The following is a 17,825-nucleotide window of genomic DNA, read 5'->3' on the forward strand; positions in this document are numbered from 1 at the left end:
TGGTTTAAGGACAGTATTAATGCAAAAAGCTTTGAATTCGAGTATCTCAAGGGGATATTATCAGTAAGAAACTAAAGCCTGAGGAAGTTTTGAGGTCGCAACTGTGTAGAGGCTCCAAAAGCACCATGTCAAAACCAGGTGAAGATACCACTGATGTGAATGCTATGAATGGCCACTGTTTTCAGGGAGCCCCTTTATATGTATCAAAACTGACAAGGGTGGGACTAAAGCATAAAATGCCTTAGTGACTCTGCTTGGGATGAGGAGAATAAAAAGATTTTGTAAAGCATCTCCATTTCTTATATTCCTCCAGACTGTGTGCCTGGTACTATGTGTTTGAGAGACTTAACACAAACATTACCAAATCATGTACAAAGAATGAGGAAAATACCTAGGTATGTTAAACACTTCCTTCACTAGTAGAAAAGCAGTGAAATCCTTAGCCACTTTTGGAACCCATTTAATCCCCAAAAACCAGAACCCTTATGGATGTGATTAGCCCTCACTGTCACATCTTCCATCTGCTCCTCCTGGTAACTTCAGCCACCTTCAGGTTGCAGATCCAGAATCCAGTCCTTAACACTTTTCAGATGAATCCTTCTAGCCTCCTTCTCTTCTATCCACGTAAGTTAATTTTAAAACTTATCATCCAGCTACCTTTCAAATACAGTTCAAGAAGGATCCTATTTTGCTCACACGTCCCCTTTGTTGAATCAGTGCTCTTAAGAAATACAACAACTCTCCAAAAAGAATATGAACTCATCACGTATGTGAAGTTATGTTTAGTTTAAAGAAAACAGCCAAACAGGTATTTTATGCTGCATGCTCCATTTCACTGAGAAAACAGGAATTGCTATTGGCACTTATAGGTATTTTTCTCATTTCTTATTGAAACAATCTGAGATTTTTGTTTACAATGTACTGTGAGGGGCAAAACCAAGTAAATCTATTTTAAGATTTATTTTCCAGACTTAAAAAATTAACTATATTTTTTCAGTTACAAAATACAATACAGGAACCTTATTTCAGTCTCACAATTGAAAGATTAGCAATCATGAAACTCCATACAGACTGCTTAGTCATTAAAAAACAGCTTATAAAAAAATAGTTTAAATGTATACATTTGCACTAGCCTAGTATACAAATATTAATCCTTCCATACACTTTCTTCAAACCTCCTGCACCAGCGTAACATATCTACAAGTCACAGGCACATGCCATGCTCTTTAGGTAACCTTTATCACAAACTCAGATCAACTTAGGTCAAACTTATTCCATAACATTTAAAGTATAAAGGGCAATACAGATCTTGCCATAATAAGTGATTGTTGTGCTATAACCCCAGCAGGTAACTAAGCACTGCACAGCTGCTCACTCACATCCCACCCCAGTGGGTTGAGGGAGAGAATTGTAAAAGTAAGAAAATTTGTGGGTTGAGGTAAGAACAGTTTAATAATTGAAATTTTTTTTAAAGACGTAATAAATTGTAATGAAAAGGAAAGTAACAAAAAGAAATAAAAGCCAAGAATAACAAGTGATGTAAATGAAAAACAATTACTCACCACTCACCGACCAATGCCCAGTCTGTTCCCAAGCAGCGGCCCCCCCAGTTTATACACTGAGCATGACCCCATATGGTCTGGGATATCCCTGTGGTCAGTTGGGGTCAGCTGTCCCAGCTGTGTCCCCTCCCAGCTTCCTGTGCACCCCCAGCCTCCTCGCTGGAAGGGCAGCATGAGAAGCTGAAAAGTTCATGAGTTAATATAAACACTACTTAGCAACAACTCAAAACATCAGTGTGTTATCAACAGCATTGTCATCCTAAATCCAAAACAGTACTATATCAGCTACTAGGAAGAAAATTAACTCCATCCCAGCCAAAACCAGGACAGTGATGTTTATACTTTTCTTAGTGTTACAATTCCCATTTCTGAAAGGGCTACCTTGAACCTTCAATTCCAAATCTACAGGTGTTTGAAGCTCAGGTTCATTTTTAAAAAAAATTAGCACCTGCTGCTCCCTCTCACTAGTGCAAGTGGGAGCTGGAACATTGAAAATCCATCTCTCTGCTGAAACAGCCATAGGGAAGAAATGGCCTCTGCCCTCACCATTTTAACACTGCTCTGAAGTCTTGAAAAATATCTTTTGGAGACATTAGGTATCAAAAGGGAACTCTAGATACTGAAAAGAATTGTGGTTTTGCATAGAAATTCATTTGAGGGCATTCTGCACCGACCACAAACTCTCACTTAGCTCAGCTGGCATGGAAAACGTATTTTCACAGGTAGCTGTAATACCTTATATTGACAAGCACAGGGAGGCTGAAAACTGGCTATATCCCTAATAAACTCCACCAGTATCTCCATCTGCCAACTACACAGAGCTAACATCACCACTGGATACCGATTATAGCTGCCTTCTGGATGACTGACACAAATCACACCACCAGCATTTGAAAACACACAGCCACAGTTCAGCTGGAAATCATGAAACATATTTGCATTCAAAGATAAAATTAATCAAAGTATGTTTGAGTTTATCCTCTAGATTCAAACCCACAACCTTCCAGCTTTCCAGCATTAGATATTTCACCCTGTATTTTAGCACAATACGCCTAAGACAGATATTTACACAAATGTAGCTACTACAAGAATTACTTAAAGACTTTGGAGTTTCTATCTTCCTTGGCTTGTGGGCCATATGTTTGCTATGATCTTGAATGAAGTAAAACCATTAAAGCGTGACTAAGCAAAGAAAGCTCTTACTTTTCAGCAGCTTACCCTAAAATTAACTTAAAGCCGATTTTGTTTCTTTTGCAGACATCAGTTTCAGTAGGGGATGCAAAGACAGTAAATTCACTTGAACTCATGATGGCGTCTATCCTCAAATTGTCAGTGCACCAGTCCTAGAGCAGGTCACAATCTGCATTTTGTCTTTTTAAATGTTTCCAGAAGGAGACATCAAGTATTTGGCATGGTACCAGCTGCTGTGAGGTAAGGCTTGATGGAGGTAACTACATCCACTCCACCTGGCTCGTAAACAGCCAGCCTGCTCAAAGAGCACATCAATCTTTATGACTACAAAAAAATGGGTCTCAAATCTATTGAGCAAACCACACCATTCTTCAGGATTCCTGAAACACTCATAATACTCATCAGCCTTGCTGCTACACTCAATATGTTCCTTCCACCACGCTGCAAAATGAGAAGTATGGATCCTATCTAATTGCTAGAAGCCTCTGCACATTGCCTTTTAGGATTTGTATTTCTAACAGTCAGGAAAACACACTGGTTTGGGATCAACAGTTCCAATGACAGGGTATGGCGGAGCACACTCACGAACTAAGAGGAGGGATGAGCAATGTGGAGCAGAAGGCTGAGCCCCATGACAGTAATTGAACCTGCAGGCTTAGAAGAGCTGATACCTCTTTAATTTTATTGATTGTATGTGCAAGTGTGTTGAGCAACTGGATAACTTTCCCTACAAATAATTCCCTACAAAATAATTCCAAATTTTACAGCTGTGAAGTTGTCTCCCCTCCCATTTGCACTTATATTAATAGTCCATAACATATATGTATTAATCACACCCTCCTCGGGCAAAATTCCCATTGCAAGTTCTGTCCTGCTAATGCTGACAGCACACAAATTTGACCAGTGTGTAAGACTGTCTTTTTGAATGATTTCAGAAGCCGAGACAAAACACTTCCTAATCCATCGACTGAGCTATTTAACTTTTAGCTATACATCGTTCTCTCATTCTCTGCGTATCGTTAGAAGTGCATTCTCCACCCACCCCTCTCGGTAAGTGAAAGCCCTCATGAGTACGCTCCGCATACAGGCAGAGCTGGGAAAAAGCATCACTGAAGAAAGATTTTCACTACTCCACGGATTAAGGTCATCTTAAAGACAGATATATTGTCACATTAACTTGAAAACAAGTATTTTAATTTTACAAACAAAACTGATTCTTTTAGTTTCCAAAAGTTTAAGTTTCTAAAATAAAGAATGATCACAATCTAAACTTATGCGACTCATACAGGAGAAAGAAAATCTAGACGTACCATTAGAGATGGTGTTGTGTTACTGGACACAATGCATCAATGGAGATTTAAAGATCTTATTTGGATACCTCAGAAAGAACTTACTTAAAACTTACTTTCAGTAAATTGAGCACAGCAGATCTTTTCTCTGAGAAATTAAACGGACTCTGCAAATTCATTCTATACCATTAATCCATTACAAGATGAAAAATTAAGAATTTTCCCCAGGTAAGAACTCAGCTTTGCTGAGATTTATGTTAAAACAGAGCTCCTCAGGAAACTGCTAGCTTCATGCCCTCAACCAGGAATAAAACCAGATATCGTCTCTACTTGCAGACCCCTTCTTCTGGAGGATTCAAGCAGAGCTCCTGGGGATGCTCCTGCCTCTCGCGATGCTGTGCACCGAGCGGAGCACACCCCGCAAGCTGCCCCTGCAGACACCCGTTCTTAGGGACCACAGGACACGCTACAATTGAACTGGAAGTACAGACAGGTAACTGAGCACACCATTATTCATATTCTACCCCCAAAGAGTCTTCAGCTTCCGTAAGCGCAGAGCTTCACTGTCAAGCTCTGGCAGAACACAATATTGGATCTTAAAATAACACTGCTTTGATTACCTTACTTCCCTTTACTGTTCGCTTGAATTCCAACAGGATTTCAGTGTCTGCTCTGTCAATAGAGCCATGCGAATAATGGATTTCTGTTTGGGCACTGAACCAAAAAAAAAAAAAAAAAAGGAAAAGGAAGACAAAACTCCGTAACTCTGTTTTAAGTAGACTGAAAAGAGACTGGGGAGGATTTAGGAAAAAAGTAATTTCAAGATAAGGCAAAATGTTTTTTTAATCTAAATGGAATATTTTGCTTTTATATTAACAACTTTTTAAAAATATTTTGATTTCTTGTTTAAGACTTGGCCTAGTTCATTTACAAAAAAGCAAAACATTAATCATTTAAACTTAAAAATGCTTAAAGAAAACATTATGACTTTGAAATAGTGTTCTCTAGCTTTACAAATAAAACTGACAGATGGAACAGAAATTTAGGAATAGATGTATTTCAACCCAAACATACTTTTTCATTGAACTTACTAAGACTTAAAAACAAAAACGCTCTTGACTTCTTGGCAAGTGCCACATTCTAGATTTCGACTGCCTAGAACCAAAGAGATCACACAGAAAAATAAAAGAAAACTGTTGTGCAGGAATTACTCTTGCCAGGACTGCCAGAACAGCAGCAGCAGTAGTATAAAGGTTTTCTGCTCAAAAGCAAAAGAAGCAACAGGCCTAAAGGTTTGGTGAACACCCTTATTTTGTGGCTTTCTTCTATTCACCACTCCCTGCAAATATGCCCTGGGGTTTTGGTGTTTGGTTTTTTTTGTTGGGTTTTTTTTTTTGAGCGGGGGTTAATGTTAGTACCAGGAATAAAACAAAAAAGTAAAAACATAGGTTTAATCATCTGGCATAACACTGCTGAAATGAGGACGATTGATTTTTTTCACTCCACGACAATTTATGTTCCTGACTGCTCTTCACTGCCACTCACGCAGCCCCACATCTGGCAGCACTGAGGCTCGGTGAGCCCGGGCTCAGGCGATGGGTGCTGTCCCCCAGCTCGGGTAACTCTTGCAGGTTGAAGCCAGCAGCTTATTCCACTGAGAATACTTAAAGAAAATACCTTGCCACCATAACAGCTACGACAGTAGGATTGCAGCAGTTTTATTTCTAAGCTACCATCTTGGCAGACTGACTGTAGCAGGATGGTTTGCCCCTTACAGCCATAAGTCCTGGGACCTGCCAGATATTATTAATTTATCAGATATGGCTAGGAAGGGTGCACAGAAACCTCCAAAGTGCCTGGGAACACTTAGGTGAGGCAGAAGCTGCTGAAAAAAGGTGGCTTTGTGACAGGTCATTTGGGTGCTACAGGAGAAGAGACACAGCTATGTTCTTATGGACACCTCTGGACTCTGCTCCTCTAGGTTCAACACTGCATGAACTGTGCATGAACAAGGGACCGATAGATGATTCAAGCACTGTTATAAATACTGTCCTCAAAAAGGAAGACACTGGCACAGGTTGCCCAGAGAAGCTGTGGCTGCCCCCTCCCTGGAAGGGTTCAAGGCCAGGCTGGACAGGGCTTTGAGCAACCTGGGCTAGTGGAAGGTGTCCCTGTCCATGGCAGTGGGGTTGGGACTGGATGATGTTTAAGGTCCCTTCCAACCCAAACCATTCTATGATGACAACCCCACAATTTTAACTCCCACAAAACAAAGAAACCCTGATACCCAAGCTGACAGTATAGAAAGGCAACTACTCAGCAGTTTTTGAGATGTGATTAGATTTGTTAACTAGGAGTAAAACAGTCTTCAACCAGCAAAATCACACAATCTTTGCCTTAAACCTTGTTGTCAATCTAATAATTTCTGATTAAAACAACGAAGCCCTTGAGTGTAAATTATTTCCTATTTTTGATTATTTAGATACTATGCTGTTCACTGTCACAGAGAAATCATCTTTGTGACTAATAGTTCTAGTAGGAATCATAACAAGCAGAAGCAAATTAATAAATGATGACATGGGAATTACAACAAAATAGATTGACGACTTACAGGTATGATTCTGAATAATAGCATTTTACAGTCTATTCAAGAGCATTGCTAATAGGTGAGATTTAGTTTACAGTATTGTCAGAAACATTTATAAAATGTTTGAAAAATGAATTGTGACTTTTATGAGTCATGCTTGCTATTTCATGAATTTACTGTTGTAGTTCCTTTTATGTATGTTCTCAGGTTGTACTCCTCACCATAATAATGGCTCAGTTCATAAGCTCCCACAACATGACTATAACATGTATCTCTAAAAACCGCAGTTTGGTTCAACATTTGTCTGGTTTCCATCTATTTTTCTATTATTAATACAGCCTAAAATAGATACGGAAAATAAAAATACAAAGAGTTCCCAAATTCCTCCATCAGGCTGAACCCAAAAACATTTATATGTTGAATCCAGTTGTATTTCTTAGCATTTAAATCAAAAGACTGGGAAACTACCTATGAAGGCACACCAACTCCTGTTTGCACTAAACTTTTATCTGCTGATCCTGAGCCAAATCCCTCTGTCTAATGTTATCTGCACTTTTCTGCACACTACTACAACATTGAAGTTCCTTTGTCTCACCATACTCAAAGTGCTTGTACCTATCACAACGACATAACAAGCAGAGCACACAAAAGATGATTTTGGTCATTGTCTTCAAAAAATGAAATGCAACACATTTTGGCTACTGTCCAACTGCATTTTAGAATGACAAAGTTCTGACCATGTTCATGGTTTTGTATCTACTGAGCAGCAACATTTAAGGAGAGCGAGTGAACTGGAAAGTTTTCAGAGAGTTATTTTCATCTGGTCAATGCACAGTAATGTTTGTCGGTTCTAATCAAGACTGCTCAAATTCAAATGTCAAATACTTGCAGCTATCTGATACATTACAAACAGGAGATTATTCAATTCCTTGTTGAACAATCTAAAACAACAACTCAGAAAAATCACAAATAATTCTTGGGTTGTCTGTAAATATAAAAAAAGAGTTTTCAAATAAATCCTTTGATCTGAATTATAAATCCATGTACCAAATGACACACAACACCCTATTTTTAGTATCGCCATCCATTTTCCTGTACTATTCTTTTGGCTTCACAGACTTCCCCAAAAGCATTTGTTGTCTTTCACTAGCTAAATAAAAAAACACTTTGCTGAAATATTTTACTTGGAAGAAGCATGCAACGCAGGGGTTTTTTTCCCATTCTATGCATTACATCATTGCATTTCTACACATTATTTAATTTCATTTGATTTATTACAATACTGTCTCCTGATGCTACAGAAGAGGCACACTCAAGGGACATGGACCAGACACTAAGAGTTTCCTTCAAGCATCATATGCATGTTCAATAACTTATTAACAGACACTAATAGGTGGGAGCAGTCACCTAATAATGACAAAGTAATAAGATGATTACGGTCTTCTCATTCCTCTTATCTATGCTAACTGCTGCAAATCACACACTACAGACCCTACTCCATGAAAAAACGCTGTACATAGTACGTGCTCTGTGGAGGCCCCTTCATTACATATCCCCTACATTAACCTATTTAAGAAACAAAAAAGTAATTTCTGTACCTCTAGACCGAGTGGAAGTAAGAGTGGTACATCACTGAAATTCATAGAAGCCCTTACAAAAAGATACTGCTTTGACAGGGAAGTCTTCAGAGAAACCCTGCAAACCAGAGTTAGACCCATGTGTGACTCGCTCCTGAGTTGTTCAAGCTCCAGCTCAGGCCAGCAGCAGTTTGTTACCTGGGTCAGTACCACAGAATCTTCTCACCAGAAAGGATGGCTTTTTAAAATGGAAAGAAAGGACACTATGAGGGGCTCCAAAGGTGATGTTTCAGTTGGAGAAAGAGGTTAGTTAGCCACTGCTCCCTGCTCACCTCCCCAACAGCTTTCTCTCAACCCTCTCTCACAGCATGGGCTGGTACCACAAACATGCAAGAGCTGTGGCTTGGGAGAAAGACATTGGGATGACCAGAAGTGGGACAGAGAAGGGCTAATGCCTTGTTCACTTCACTCACTGACTATCAACATATATCAGAGACAAAGATGCACCTCCGAGCTCCACCTTGCTGGAGGGAGGTTTAGGCCAACAGAATCCCACAGGCTCTGCTGCCAGCAGCAAAGTCCTCTGCCATGGGAGAGAGGACTGAAAAACATGCCAGTTCCCTTTCACTTCACTCAATGTAAATAAAGCTCATTTTTGGCAAGGGAAAAATCAGTCTTCTCGTGAAAAAGGCCTCAGGTCTCTGAGCCGTGGAGAGCAGTATGCAACAGCCCAGCATTACACGGCAGAGCACAGGCTAGCAAAGAACATGGGTTCAGCCATTCTGTGGGTGGAGGGAGAGGACAAGAAGCCGTGATGCCAAGCTCTTCTGCGGTATGGTTGGCACAAACAGGACTAACAGATCAGCTGCTTCTAACTTCTAAAGAGAAGTGAAGTAACACACTGCAGCAAGAGGAGGAGAGCATCATGCCAAGAAGTCTTGTATTTATATGAAAATGAAGACATCTTACAGGCAGGGATACACAGAAGACCCAAAGTACCCTAATCAACATACTCCAGGCCCAAATGAACTGTTCTTAAGATGATGATACATGGGATTTTGTCATTTAATGAGGTCCAAAAAAAAAAAATGTAGTTTTTCATCCCTTTAGGCATTCAGTGGGAATACTAAACAACAATGCCAGGCATAGATGACAGAATGACTGGATAAAAGACTGGATTTTAGGATATGGAGCTGAATGATACAAAAGATTCTTAAGTAAATGAAAATACCAGCACATAATGCAGCTACCCTAAATGCTTTCAGCAGAGCAGTTACTTGCACAGAATTTTGAACTGTATAATGCTATGCACTTATGCTATTTCAGCTGTAATTGGTATGTCTCACAGTCTCACATGACTCCCTACTGGTCTCCCACTACCAACTGACCAACTATTCCAGGCAAAACACTTTATGCTACTTCAGCTTTTATCCAAGAAAATGCACCACTTACTGGAATGGGAATCTAGTTAAGAGAACATTACAGAAGGAAAACAGGTTATAAACAAAACAACTAATATTACTGAATTGACAGAGTAAGAAACAAATTGACTTTTTTCTTCAACTTTGACTTTAAGGACTCCGCCAGTCCTATCCTACTGGATCAAAAATTCAGAAAAGTTTAAAACTAGCATTAACCAGCGCTTCTCATCTGCCTCATGATCTGGATATTGCCTTGTGAAACCTTCTCAATTAGAACTTGACAATGATCACATCCAGTGACAATATTTGCCTGGGGGTGGCAGGGCAGGAAGAATGTCCCAACTTTTTTTTTTCCTTGGTAACTAGATCACGCACAGAGTAACTGAAGTGGAAAAGTGAACTGAGAGACTTCCAGTATCTTGTTGAACAATTAAGTGAAGAGGAGACACTTCAAAGGCATGGCTTCTTAAGGATCACAGCCACAGAGAAGAGTCTGATCAGAGATCAACCCGCATCTGCTATGTTACATGCTTTCCTTCCAAGCTGCAAGTTGGAGCATAAAAATGGATGTTGGCACAGTTTTAACAGTGCATGGTTTTAACAGTACACAGTTTTAACAGAAGTACATGGTGCTCCACAGCAATACAAGACTCCATCTGCACACATCACTGCAGGACCAGACCTACAGTTATGATTAGACATCAGAAGAGACCACTCAGACCTAATTCAGAGACAACTCTTTGTATATTCTGGCTACATTGTTCTATAACAGCTGAAGGGGGATTTTTGCCCCATTTTCACAAACTTACAAGAAAATCACATATATTTTTAATGTATTTCAGGAGGATCTGTGCTCTTCAAAGCAGCCATCATTTTATTCCATCAGATTCTAATGCCTTGTAAATGACACACTATTGTGAACCACTTGCCAATTAACCCCTCTTGTTATTGAAATTGTTTCCTGGGATAGGTCTGAGCACCATGTAAAAGAAGAAATCTCCATTTCAGATACAGTATCAGGATCTAAAGTTCCACAGTTTTGCCACTTTTGAGATGATAGCACAGACTAAGGACTGCAAAGTCGTGCTCCATGTAATTGAATCTAAAGATCTGACAACACTGACCTTATCAAGAAATGAAACTTTTGGCTGAGGTTCAAACCATGCACAAGAAATAAGCTCTTGCTGGTTGTTTGTAAACGTCATATAAAAATGTACTTATTCATTATTAACAACTTGTAAACTGAACACACTGCAGGTCTCAAACTGCTGCCAAGTAAAGTATTAGTTAGTACAAACATTTCGTTTACATCTAATTCTTGTATTAATTTTGGCAGCACAACTGAGCATCCATTCTCATGATTGTAAGAGGGTTAGTGTAACAATATAAACATTCAGACTGTACGCTAAAAAATGAGGAGAGAAGAAATGCTAGGGGCCAGATTAATTTTGTGAATGCCCATAGCGCTGCTGGCCTCAGTGACAGTCCTACTTTAGCACAAGATGTGCAAAAAAAATAAGGATTCTAGGGAGAACCAGGCCATTGGTATCCCACTTTTGTTGTAATAAGGCCAGCGGTGACAACATATGACCTGTACTGGTAAGCCATTTCCTTTAGGATAAAATAGAATAGAAGGCTCCCAAATCCCAGTTAATATCAGCGCTATGCTTTTGTGAATATCACTGTCAATTCAAAAATCTGAAAGTTTCATAAAAATTCAGTAAGGAGCTATTGTAAATAATCACAATTACTCTGCAGCAAAATACCATTTTGAAAGGAGGCATGAAAAACCACGGGGCTTTTAAGGGCTTTCTTACTGTTACGCACCTTTCTTGTTCTTGCATACAGCTTTCAGGATGCGGTTTCCAGGTCCACATTTTCCATGGTCAGTCACACATATTCCTTCTGAAACGATCCACTCATAACACACTGGGTCTTCACAAGGAATAGATTCAATTAAATGTGGACAATCTGCCAGGGTGCCTACGGGATCTACAATCACCTGCCTCTGTCTCATTCTAAAGCCTGGAAAAAGAGAAACTGAATTAACAGGACAACTGCAAAAAATATTTGTACTAATAATCTAGGAGCAAGAGGTCTACATAGGGCATCTGGAACTGGGGGATATAAAGACAAACAAGAGTACAACACTTACTAACTGAACTGACTAGGCTGGTACTTGGCTGTATGTGCCCACGGCCTGGGCATGCAAAATCTAGTAGTGTGTAAAGAATTCCAACAACCTACATTTTCACATTTCTTTTTCCCTTTCATCAACATTAGATAGAAATAAACATGTCCAAATACAGGAATTTGCCACTGATGCATATATTAATGGAATAACATTAAGACAGAGAGAAACAGTTAAGGAATTGAAGTTATAAAGGACATCTATATTCTATCTGGGAATCCACTAATGAAGAGACTTGTTTTGAGATACAGCAGAGCAGTTTACGAAGAAATTAGTATTCTGCTTTATGAAGGTATAAAGATTTCTGATACATAATGCATATCAGACCTCTTTGAAATGACATCCTATTAAATTGGAAGATTCAAATGTAAAGTGGAAGAAAAAGGTTACAGAAGTAATGAAAGAATTGATTACATAATCTACCTCCTGAATAAAACCAAAAGTCATGTTTCTATATAAAATGCAGAACTAATACGCAAGTATCTTTCAGGATGTTTTGTTATGTAAATGACACAGAATTCTAAGAAAGGCAGAAAAAAATACATGGTGGTCTTTCCTACAACAGTCTCAGACAAGAGGGAAATATACAACATTAGTGGAGGCCACGTGGAAATGCCTTGGCCACGAAAGAGAAAAGAAAAAGAAGAAAACATTTCAGAGACTGTAAGACCAAACTTCCACCATTCTCAAATAAACAAAAATAAATCATTCAAAACAATTTAATAATGAAATGGTTTTGCAAATTTCTATATTTAACCATATATTTTTTATTATTTGTTTTTTAATTTCAAATATTCTGACCAGCTCAAATCACTTCAAAAACTTACGTTGTTTTCAGAAAAGTGTAATTTCCAAACAATAATATTCATCCCCTGACACGAACTCCAACAGTCATCTTTTCAACTTAGAGCCTTAGGAAAGGGTCTGCAATGGATCTGAAAGCGTTGCGGCAGCAGACACGTACGCTAATCAATTAAGATCCAGGGCAGTTAAATCATACTTGCATACTTCCAGGAATTTAAACCAAACCCAGAACACTGAGAACAATCTCTCGGGTCGGCCTAACTCCAAAATGGCAGGGCTGTGGGACAGACCTCAGTCCTGACACATTCCAAGCTCACCCAAGCACTGCCCTCAAATTCAGGCATGCAGCAGGACTTCCAAGGGGGATCACAGAGGGACAGCACGGCACTGTGGAGGTCTGCAACTGCTATCCCAAGAAATCCTCCTTACAATCCTAACAAGTTCAGTGCAGGATAAAAGGATCTGAATCAGGCTAAAAATCTTTTCTTTTTTTTCGCTCTCCCAAGAATAACTGCAAAAAGCTTTTAAAGGTCATATTCCACTCCTGTACGCACATCTGAGAGCTTCATCCTATGTTAGATTAATTTTTTAAAAAATACATTAAGCTCCCAATGTAGAATTTGACACCACTGCTTTTGCAATCTTATCATAATATTCCATTACCTGCTTTAGATCTCCCAATGCTGCAAAAGCAATATATATAAGAGCAGCCATTACCTCTTCCTCCGTGGTGGTCCTGGCAGTTCTCGTGAAGGCAGGGGCCCCACACCGACCAGGCAGACACCACGCACTCAGCCGGGCACGGCACGTTACACAGCTGGGAGGCAGAGGGAGCAGGACCCAGGCATAGCTTCCCATCAACTGGTCTAGTAACTAAGAGAAAAAAAAAAAAAAAAAGGAAAAAAGAAAAGCAGGGCTGTAACTTTGCACTGACCAATGTGCAGAGTTCCGGAGTTTACTGCTGGCCTTAGTTTTCCAGAATGCACCAAAATCCAGTGCTTTCTTAGCATCTTATAACCCAGAGCAAAAAGTTAATCCTGTGTTCAGCACTTAAAGTTTTATCTAAATCATCCATATTCAGCAGGCCAATTAAGACTATGCTTAATGGTAAACAGACGCTTTAAAGCTAAATTCAGTGCTGATTTTCTACAATGTTGGAGCAACAAACTGGAATCTAATCCCTCGCATTTATGGCCAAGGAGACTTCTTTACACCATACTGAAGAGAAAGACATATAAGAAGGAAATCCAAAAAGCTCACACTGCAGTTGGGAGCCAGGCAGAGGCAGGTGACAAAATCCAGAGCACTGAGGAATATCCCCATACCCATCCCCTTCAGGGCACTGCCACCTCTAGATGACAGATGCAGGGTCCAGAACTTTGAATATTCTTCATCTTCTTTCAATAAAATTGAGCAGAGCTCTCTGTTTCTTCTACACATACACATGCAGAAACCATCTTTCCTACCTGGGATGTGAGACATTTACTTGAGTTGCCTCCACTCAAGGCAGACACGGATCTCCAAACCTTTTCATCCAAGAGATGAGCCAACCCCAACCTCTGCCAAGTACCAGTTTAGATGATACTGACAATAAATTTGAAAAGCTGATTCCCTTTATATTTTCATTTATCATAAGAGATTTCTAGTTTCAATTAACTCTCACCTTTTTATTCATAGCAGAGGGAGGAAGGAAAAGAAGAGGAAAGACCGAAATCTATCTTCTGAGTCATTATATGATATTGCATTTTAATTACATTATGGGCTGAATTTGGATGTCTCTTTAGATAAATCAATATCAAAGCAGTCTTTCAAAAGGCAAAGGTTTGTTTGAGTTTACTCTGCCATGGTATTACCAAGGCTTCATTAATTTCTATAGCTACTGAGCTTGCTTTATCCTAATTTTTATTTTTCTTTGCTTCCATGCATGGAGTTGGCTTGAAAAGAATTTATAAAAATATGCTAAATATACGAGTAATCTTTTCTTTTTCTGATATTTTACCATTTTCTTTAAAATGAATCATTTGAAGTAAAACACAACTTTTTTTTTTTTTAAACACAAGACTTCAGTGCTCAAGATCCCAATAAATTTTGATTTGCGTATCCTGAAGCTGAGACTTCAGACCAATATCAGTGCTTATGATTCCAGCTAATCAGAATAACAGGATTAAACAACAGATGTGATTTAATTCTAAGCTACAAGATAATATGTTAGCAAAAAAGACCATTTTCTGAATGATTTCTGAGACACTGTAAGGCTTTTGACATGTTCATTTAGAGATTACAACAAGGTGGCATAAATCCAATTCACCTGAATGCTAACATAAACAGACCTTTTCTAAAGACCTTGCAAGTGAAGTGACAGACAGAATGAGATAAATATTAGAGTTTTAAGGATAAGAGTACTTATTTTGCCAAGAAGTCTCATGCACGGCTTAACCTGCCTTTCAGCATCAAGCTTTGCAAAACTGTATCATTTTTTGAGAGTTCACTTGAAGAAATGAAAGGAAGTAAAATTGAGTGCAGATGGTCAACCCAAGGAGTGAAGTCCAGTCCTACTCTGCTCTAACTCAAGGCGTCATTGTTAGCAATGGCTCTTTCCTCCTCACTGATTTTTAGAGTGTTTCTATGTTGCATTTAACTATTTAACTGTGGAAGCCACTAGATAAAGCAGGTTGGTTCTCCTGCCTTGAAAACTAACCATCTACATCCAGTGGTGCCTAGGGTATTTTAAATTGGTATTGGATAAAAGAAAAACAAGAAAAATTGATTACAAACAGAGGGGCAGGTTTTTGTTGTTAGGCTGAGAAGACTCTTTCCTATTCTGTAGGAAATCCCTGCCTTCCTCTCCCTGCCAAGCACCTTCCTGCTCCTCTTCCTCCCTCGGGCTGCTTCCCTATTTAATTCTAGCACTGGGAGTTTTTTTCCCTAGGACCAACATTCTACTTGTCTCTGGAATAAGACTGCTTGTTTAGCCACTTCCTTAAGTAATTCTATATATTCTGTAAAATGCAAATCAGAAAATACACAGACTATTCTAATCAAATATCCAAATATATTCTAGGTCTGTGTCAGCTTATAACTCACTCTACACTGACTTAAATCCTCCAGTGAAAGTCTTCAGGAATAAGACAAGAACAAAAAGAAACAAGCTGCATTAATAAATGCATATACAATATCATCTTCTTCCAAAACCAGGCAGGCATAAAGAGCCACAATTTTCAGCACGATAGCCAGAGTGACCGGGTGGACCAGCGGGGTCCTCTCTAAAAGAGTTTCATCTCTTCTTCAGCCATTTGATTGACAACTCTGATTTCCATCAGTTTTATTTAAAAACTTGATGTAATTTTCTATTGCTATTCTTGCATACTCTTAACAAATATTTTTCTTTCCTTTCTTTTTTTTAAATGAACTATGAGTGTTTTCTGTGAACCTTTTAAAACCAAAATTCTCACACACTGCAGCCTCCAAAAAGGCACAGACAGCCTGGCTGGGGATGCCCTGTTCAGGAAAAAAAACCTCACATTATGCCTATAATAAATGAACACAGCTCCTAGGACTGCCTTTACATACCAGACAGCCTCCTGATTTTGCTCAATAATTGACTCTGCAATGGCATTTTCCTACATTCATAGGGAAAAAGTGGTTTTTGTGAAATTATTTCCCTTGGAAAAATATTAGCCACTTTTTGGGGAAAGGCAGAAGCCAGGGAAGAGAAGAGTGGGAGGGGGAGGCAATATCTCTGATTCAAGTAGCAGCTTATTTATTACACTTGTTCGTACCTTTTAAAATCCTGTGTTCCTCCCAAACTATAGAACAAACTTGAAAAAGCAATCAAGTACTAATCTGGGAGCCTCTGAAACATTGCACATTTCTATAGCTGTTATATTGAATCTATCCTTTATAAATGCGACTACAGCTGTTCCCAGCACCAGTGTCTGCCTCAAGTTTGAATTTTACTATTTGCTGTTATTTTCAGGTTATTGCTACCAGCAGGAGATAATAAATTGGGTTCTAAAGTATCTTGTTTCCCTATATATTTTTATACTGAGGTAGTGATTTGGAGGAAGAGTGGAAGAGGAAATCAGTTCTGATATGATTATTTTCATAATGTAATTTTAAGCCAATAAATAAGTTATCTGTGAATATGGTCACATGGACACATACTTGCAGGCATACATACCAACACTATGTTAAAAAGCAATGATGAGCAGACAGAGGAAAAAATGTATAGGATGGCATTTTGGCTGCAATGATTCCTTTCATATTTAGCTTTTCAACTCATCAGGAGGTAAATAACACTTTTTTTCCTGGACCTTAACTTCATTTACCTTTTACAATGAATAAACAAGTATTTCTGATATTTACACCTGAGACATTTCTAAATATCACTAAAGTATCTGAAATACATGCAAAGAACATCATGACTTTCTTATATAATGGTGCAGCCATATTTTAGCTAATATTCAATTCTCAAGGCAATAAATCCAGATGTTTCCCATATCTTTTGGCAAAACTAAGCCAAATTAATGATTGCCAGCATACATGAAAAGGGATGGCATATCTTTGTGAAAATTCTTACTGCCTTTGCCAGGACTTAAAACCAAAGACACTTGGATCAATACAAGGGGAAATTACTTGAGAAAATCACAAAGGAATGAGTTGTGTTATAAAAACACCTACATGTGTAAGACATAATAGGGATAAACCCAGCACAGCATTTGTAATTTCTCTAACCTTGTTTTTATAGCAAAAAATTAGACAAAGGAGAAGTGGTGAATGTAATTTAACTAGCCTGTAAACGGTGCCAACCCTAGTCCAGTGCATCCCTTCATTAGGAAAGTCTAATGCACCCCATGCCTGATGGAAAGGGCTCCTTTACGCTTTTAAGAAGAATCAATTATTTTTGAAGCCACAAGGCACAAAGTTGAAGCCCTATTTTCAATTAAAATCTATTTAATAGACAAGAAACAAAGTATGAATAGAAGGCTAATCACAGCATGGAAGAGGGTTAATAGTGGATTGCCAAGAGCAACAACGGTTTAATGTATTTCAGAACAATAAAGATCCTCACAATTTTATTAAAGTGACACAGACTATTAGCACTCCATGGAATAAAAAGTTTCCCTGTGTCCATATCCTCTGCTGTATGACAGAATCCTGATCCCAACTGGGATATTGTGTTGTTTCACTACAGCAGAATTTG

At 38.8% G+C, this 17,825-nt stretch overlaps 1 protein-coding gene across 6 annotated transcripts in view; it reads right to left on the minus strand.

Moving 5' to 3' along the window:
• The window catches only part of THSD7B (thrombospondin type 1 domain containing 7B), a 332,338-nt gene that overhangs the window by 172,040 nt on the left and 142,473 nt on the right, over window positions 1-17,825 (minus strand). For all 6 annotated transcript variants that reach the window (XR_012623747.1, XM_074828561.1, XM_074828560.1 and 3 more), the window contains exons 7-8: window positions 13,340-13,495; window positions 11,455-11,652 (exon numbers count right to left, since the gene is read on the minus strand). Coding sequence is in view for 5 of the 6 variants with exons in the window: in XM_074828561.1 (XP_074684662.1) it covers window positions 11,455-11,652; window positions 13,340-13,495 (354 nt within the window). In the remaining variant the exon portion in view is untranslated. The remainder of the gene's footprint in view (window positions 1-11,454; window positions 11,653-13,339; window positions 13,496-17,825) is intronic.

This window comes from Strix aluco, chromosome 6, assembly GCF_031877795.1.
Source record: "Strix aluco isolate bStrAlu1 chromosome 6, bStrAlu1.hap1, whole genome shotgun sequence".
Lineage (NCBI taxonomy): Eukaryota > Metazoa > Chordata > Aves > Strigiformes > Strigidae > Strix > Strix aluco.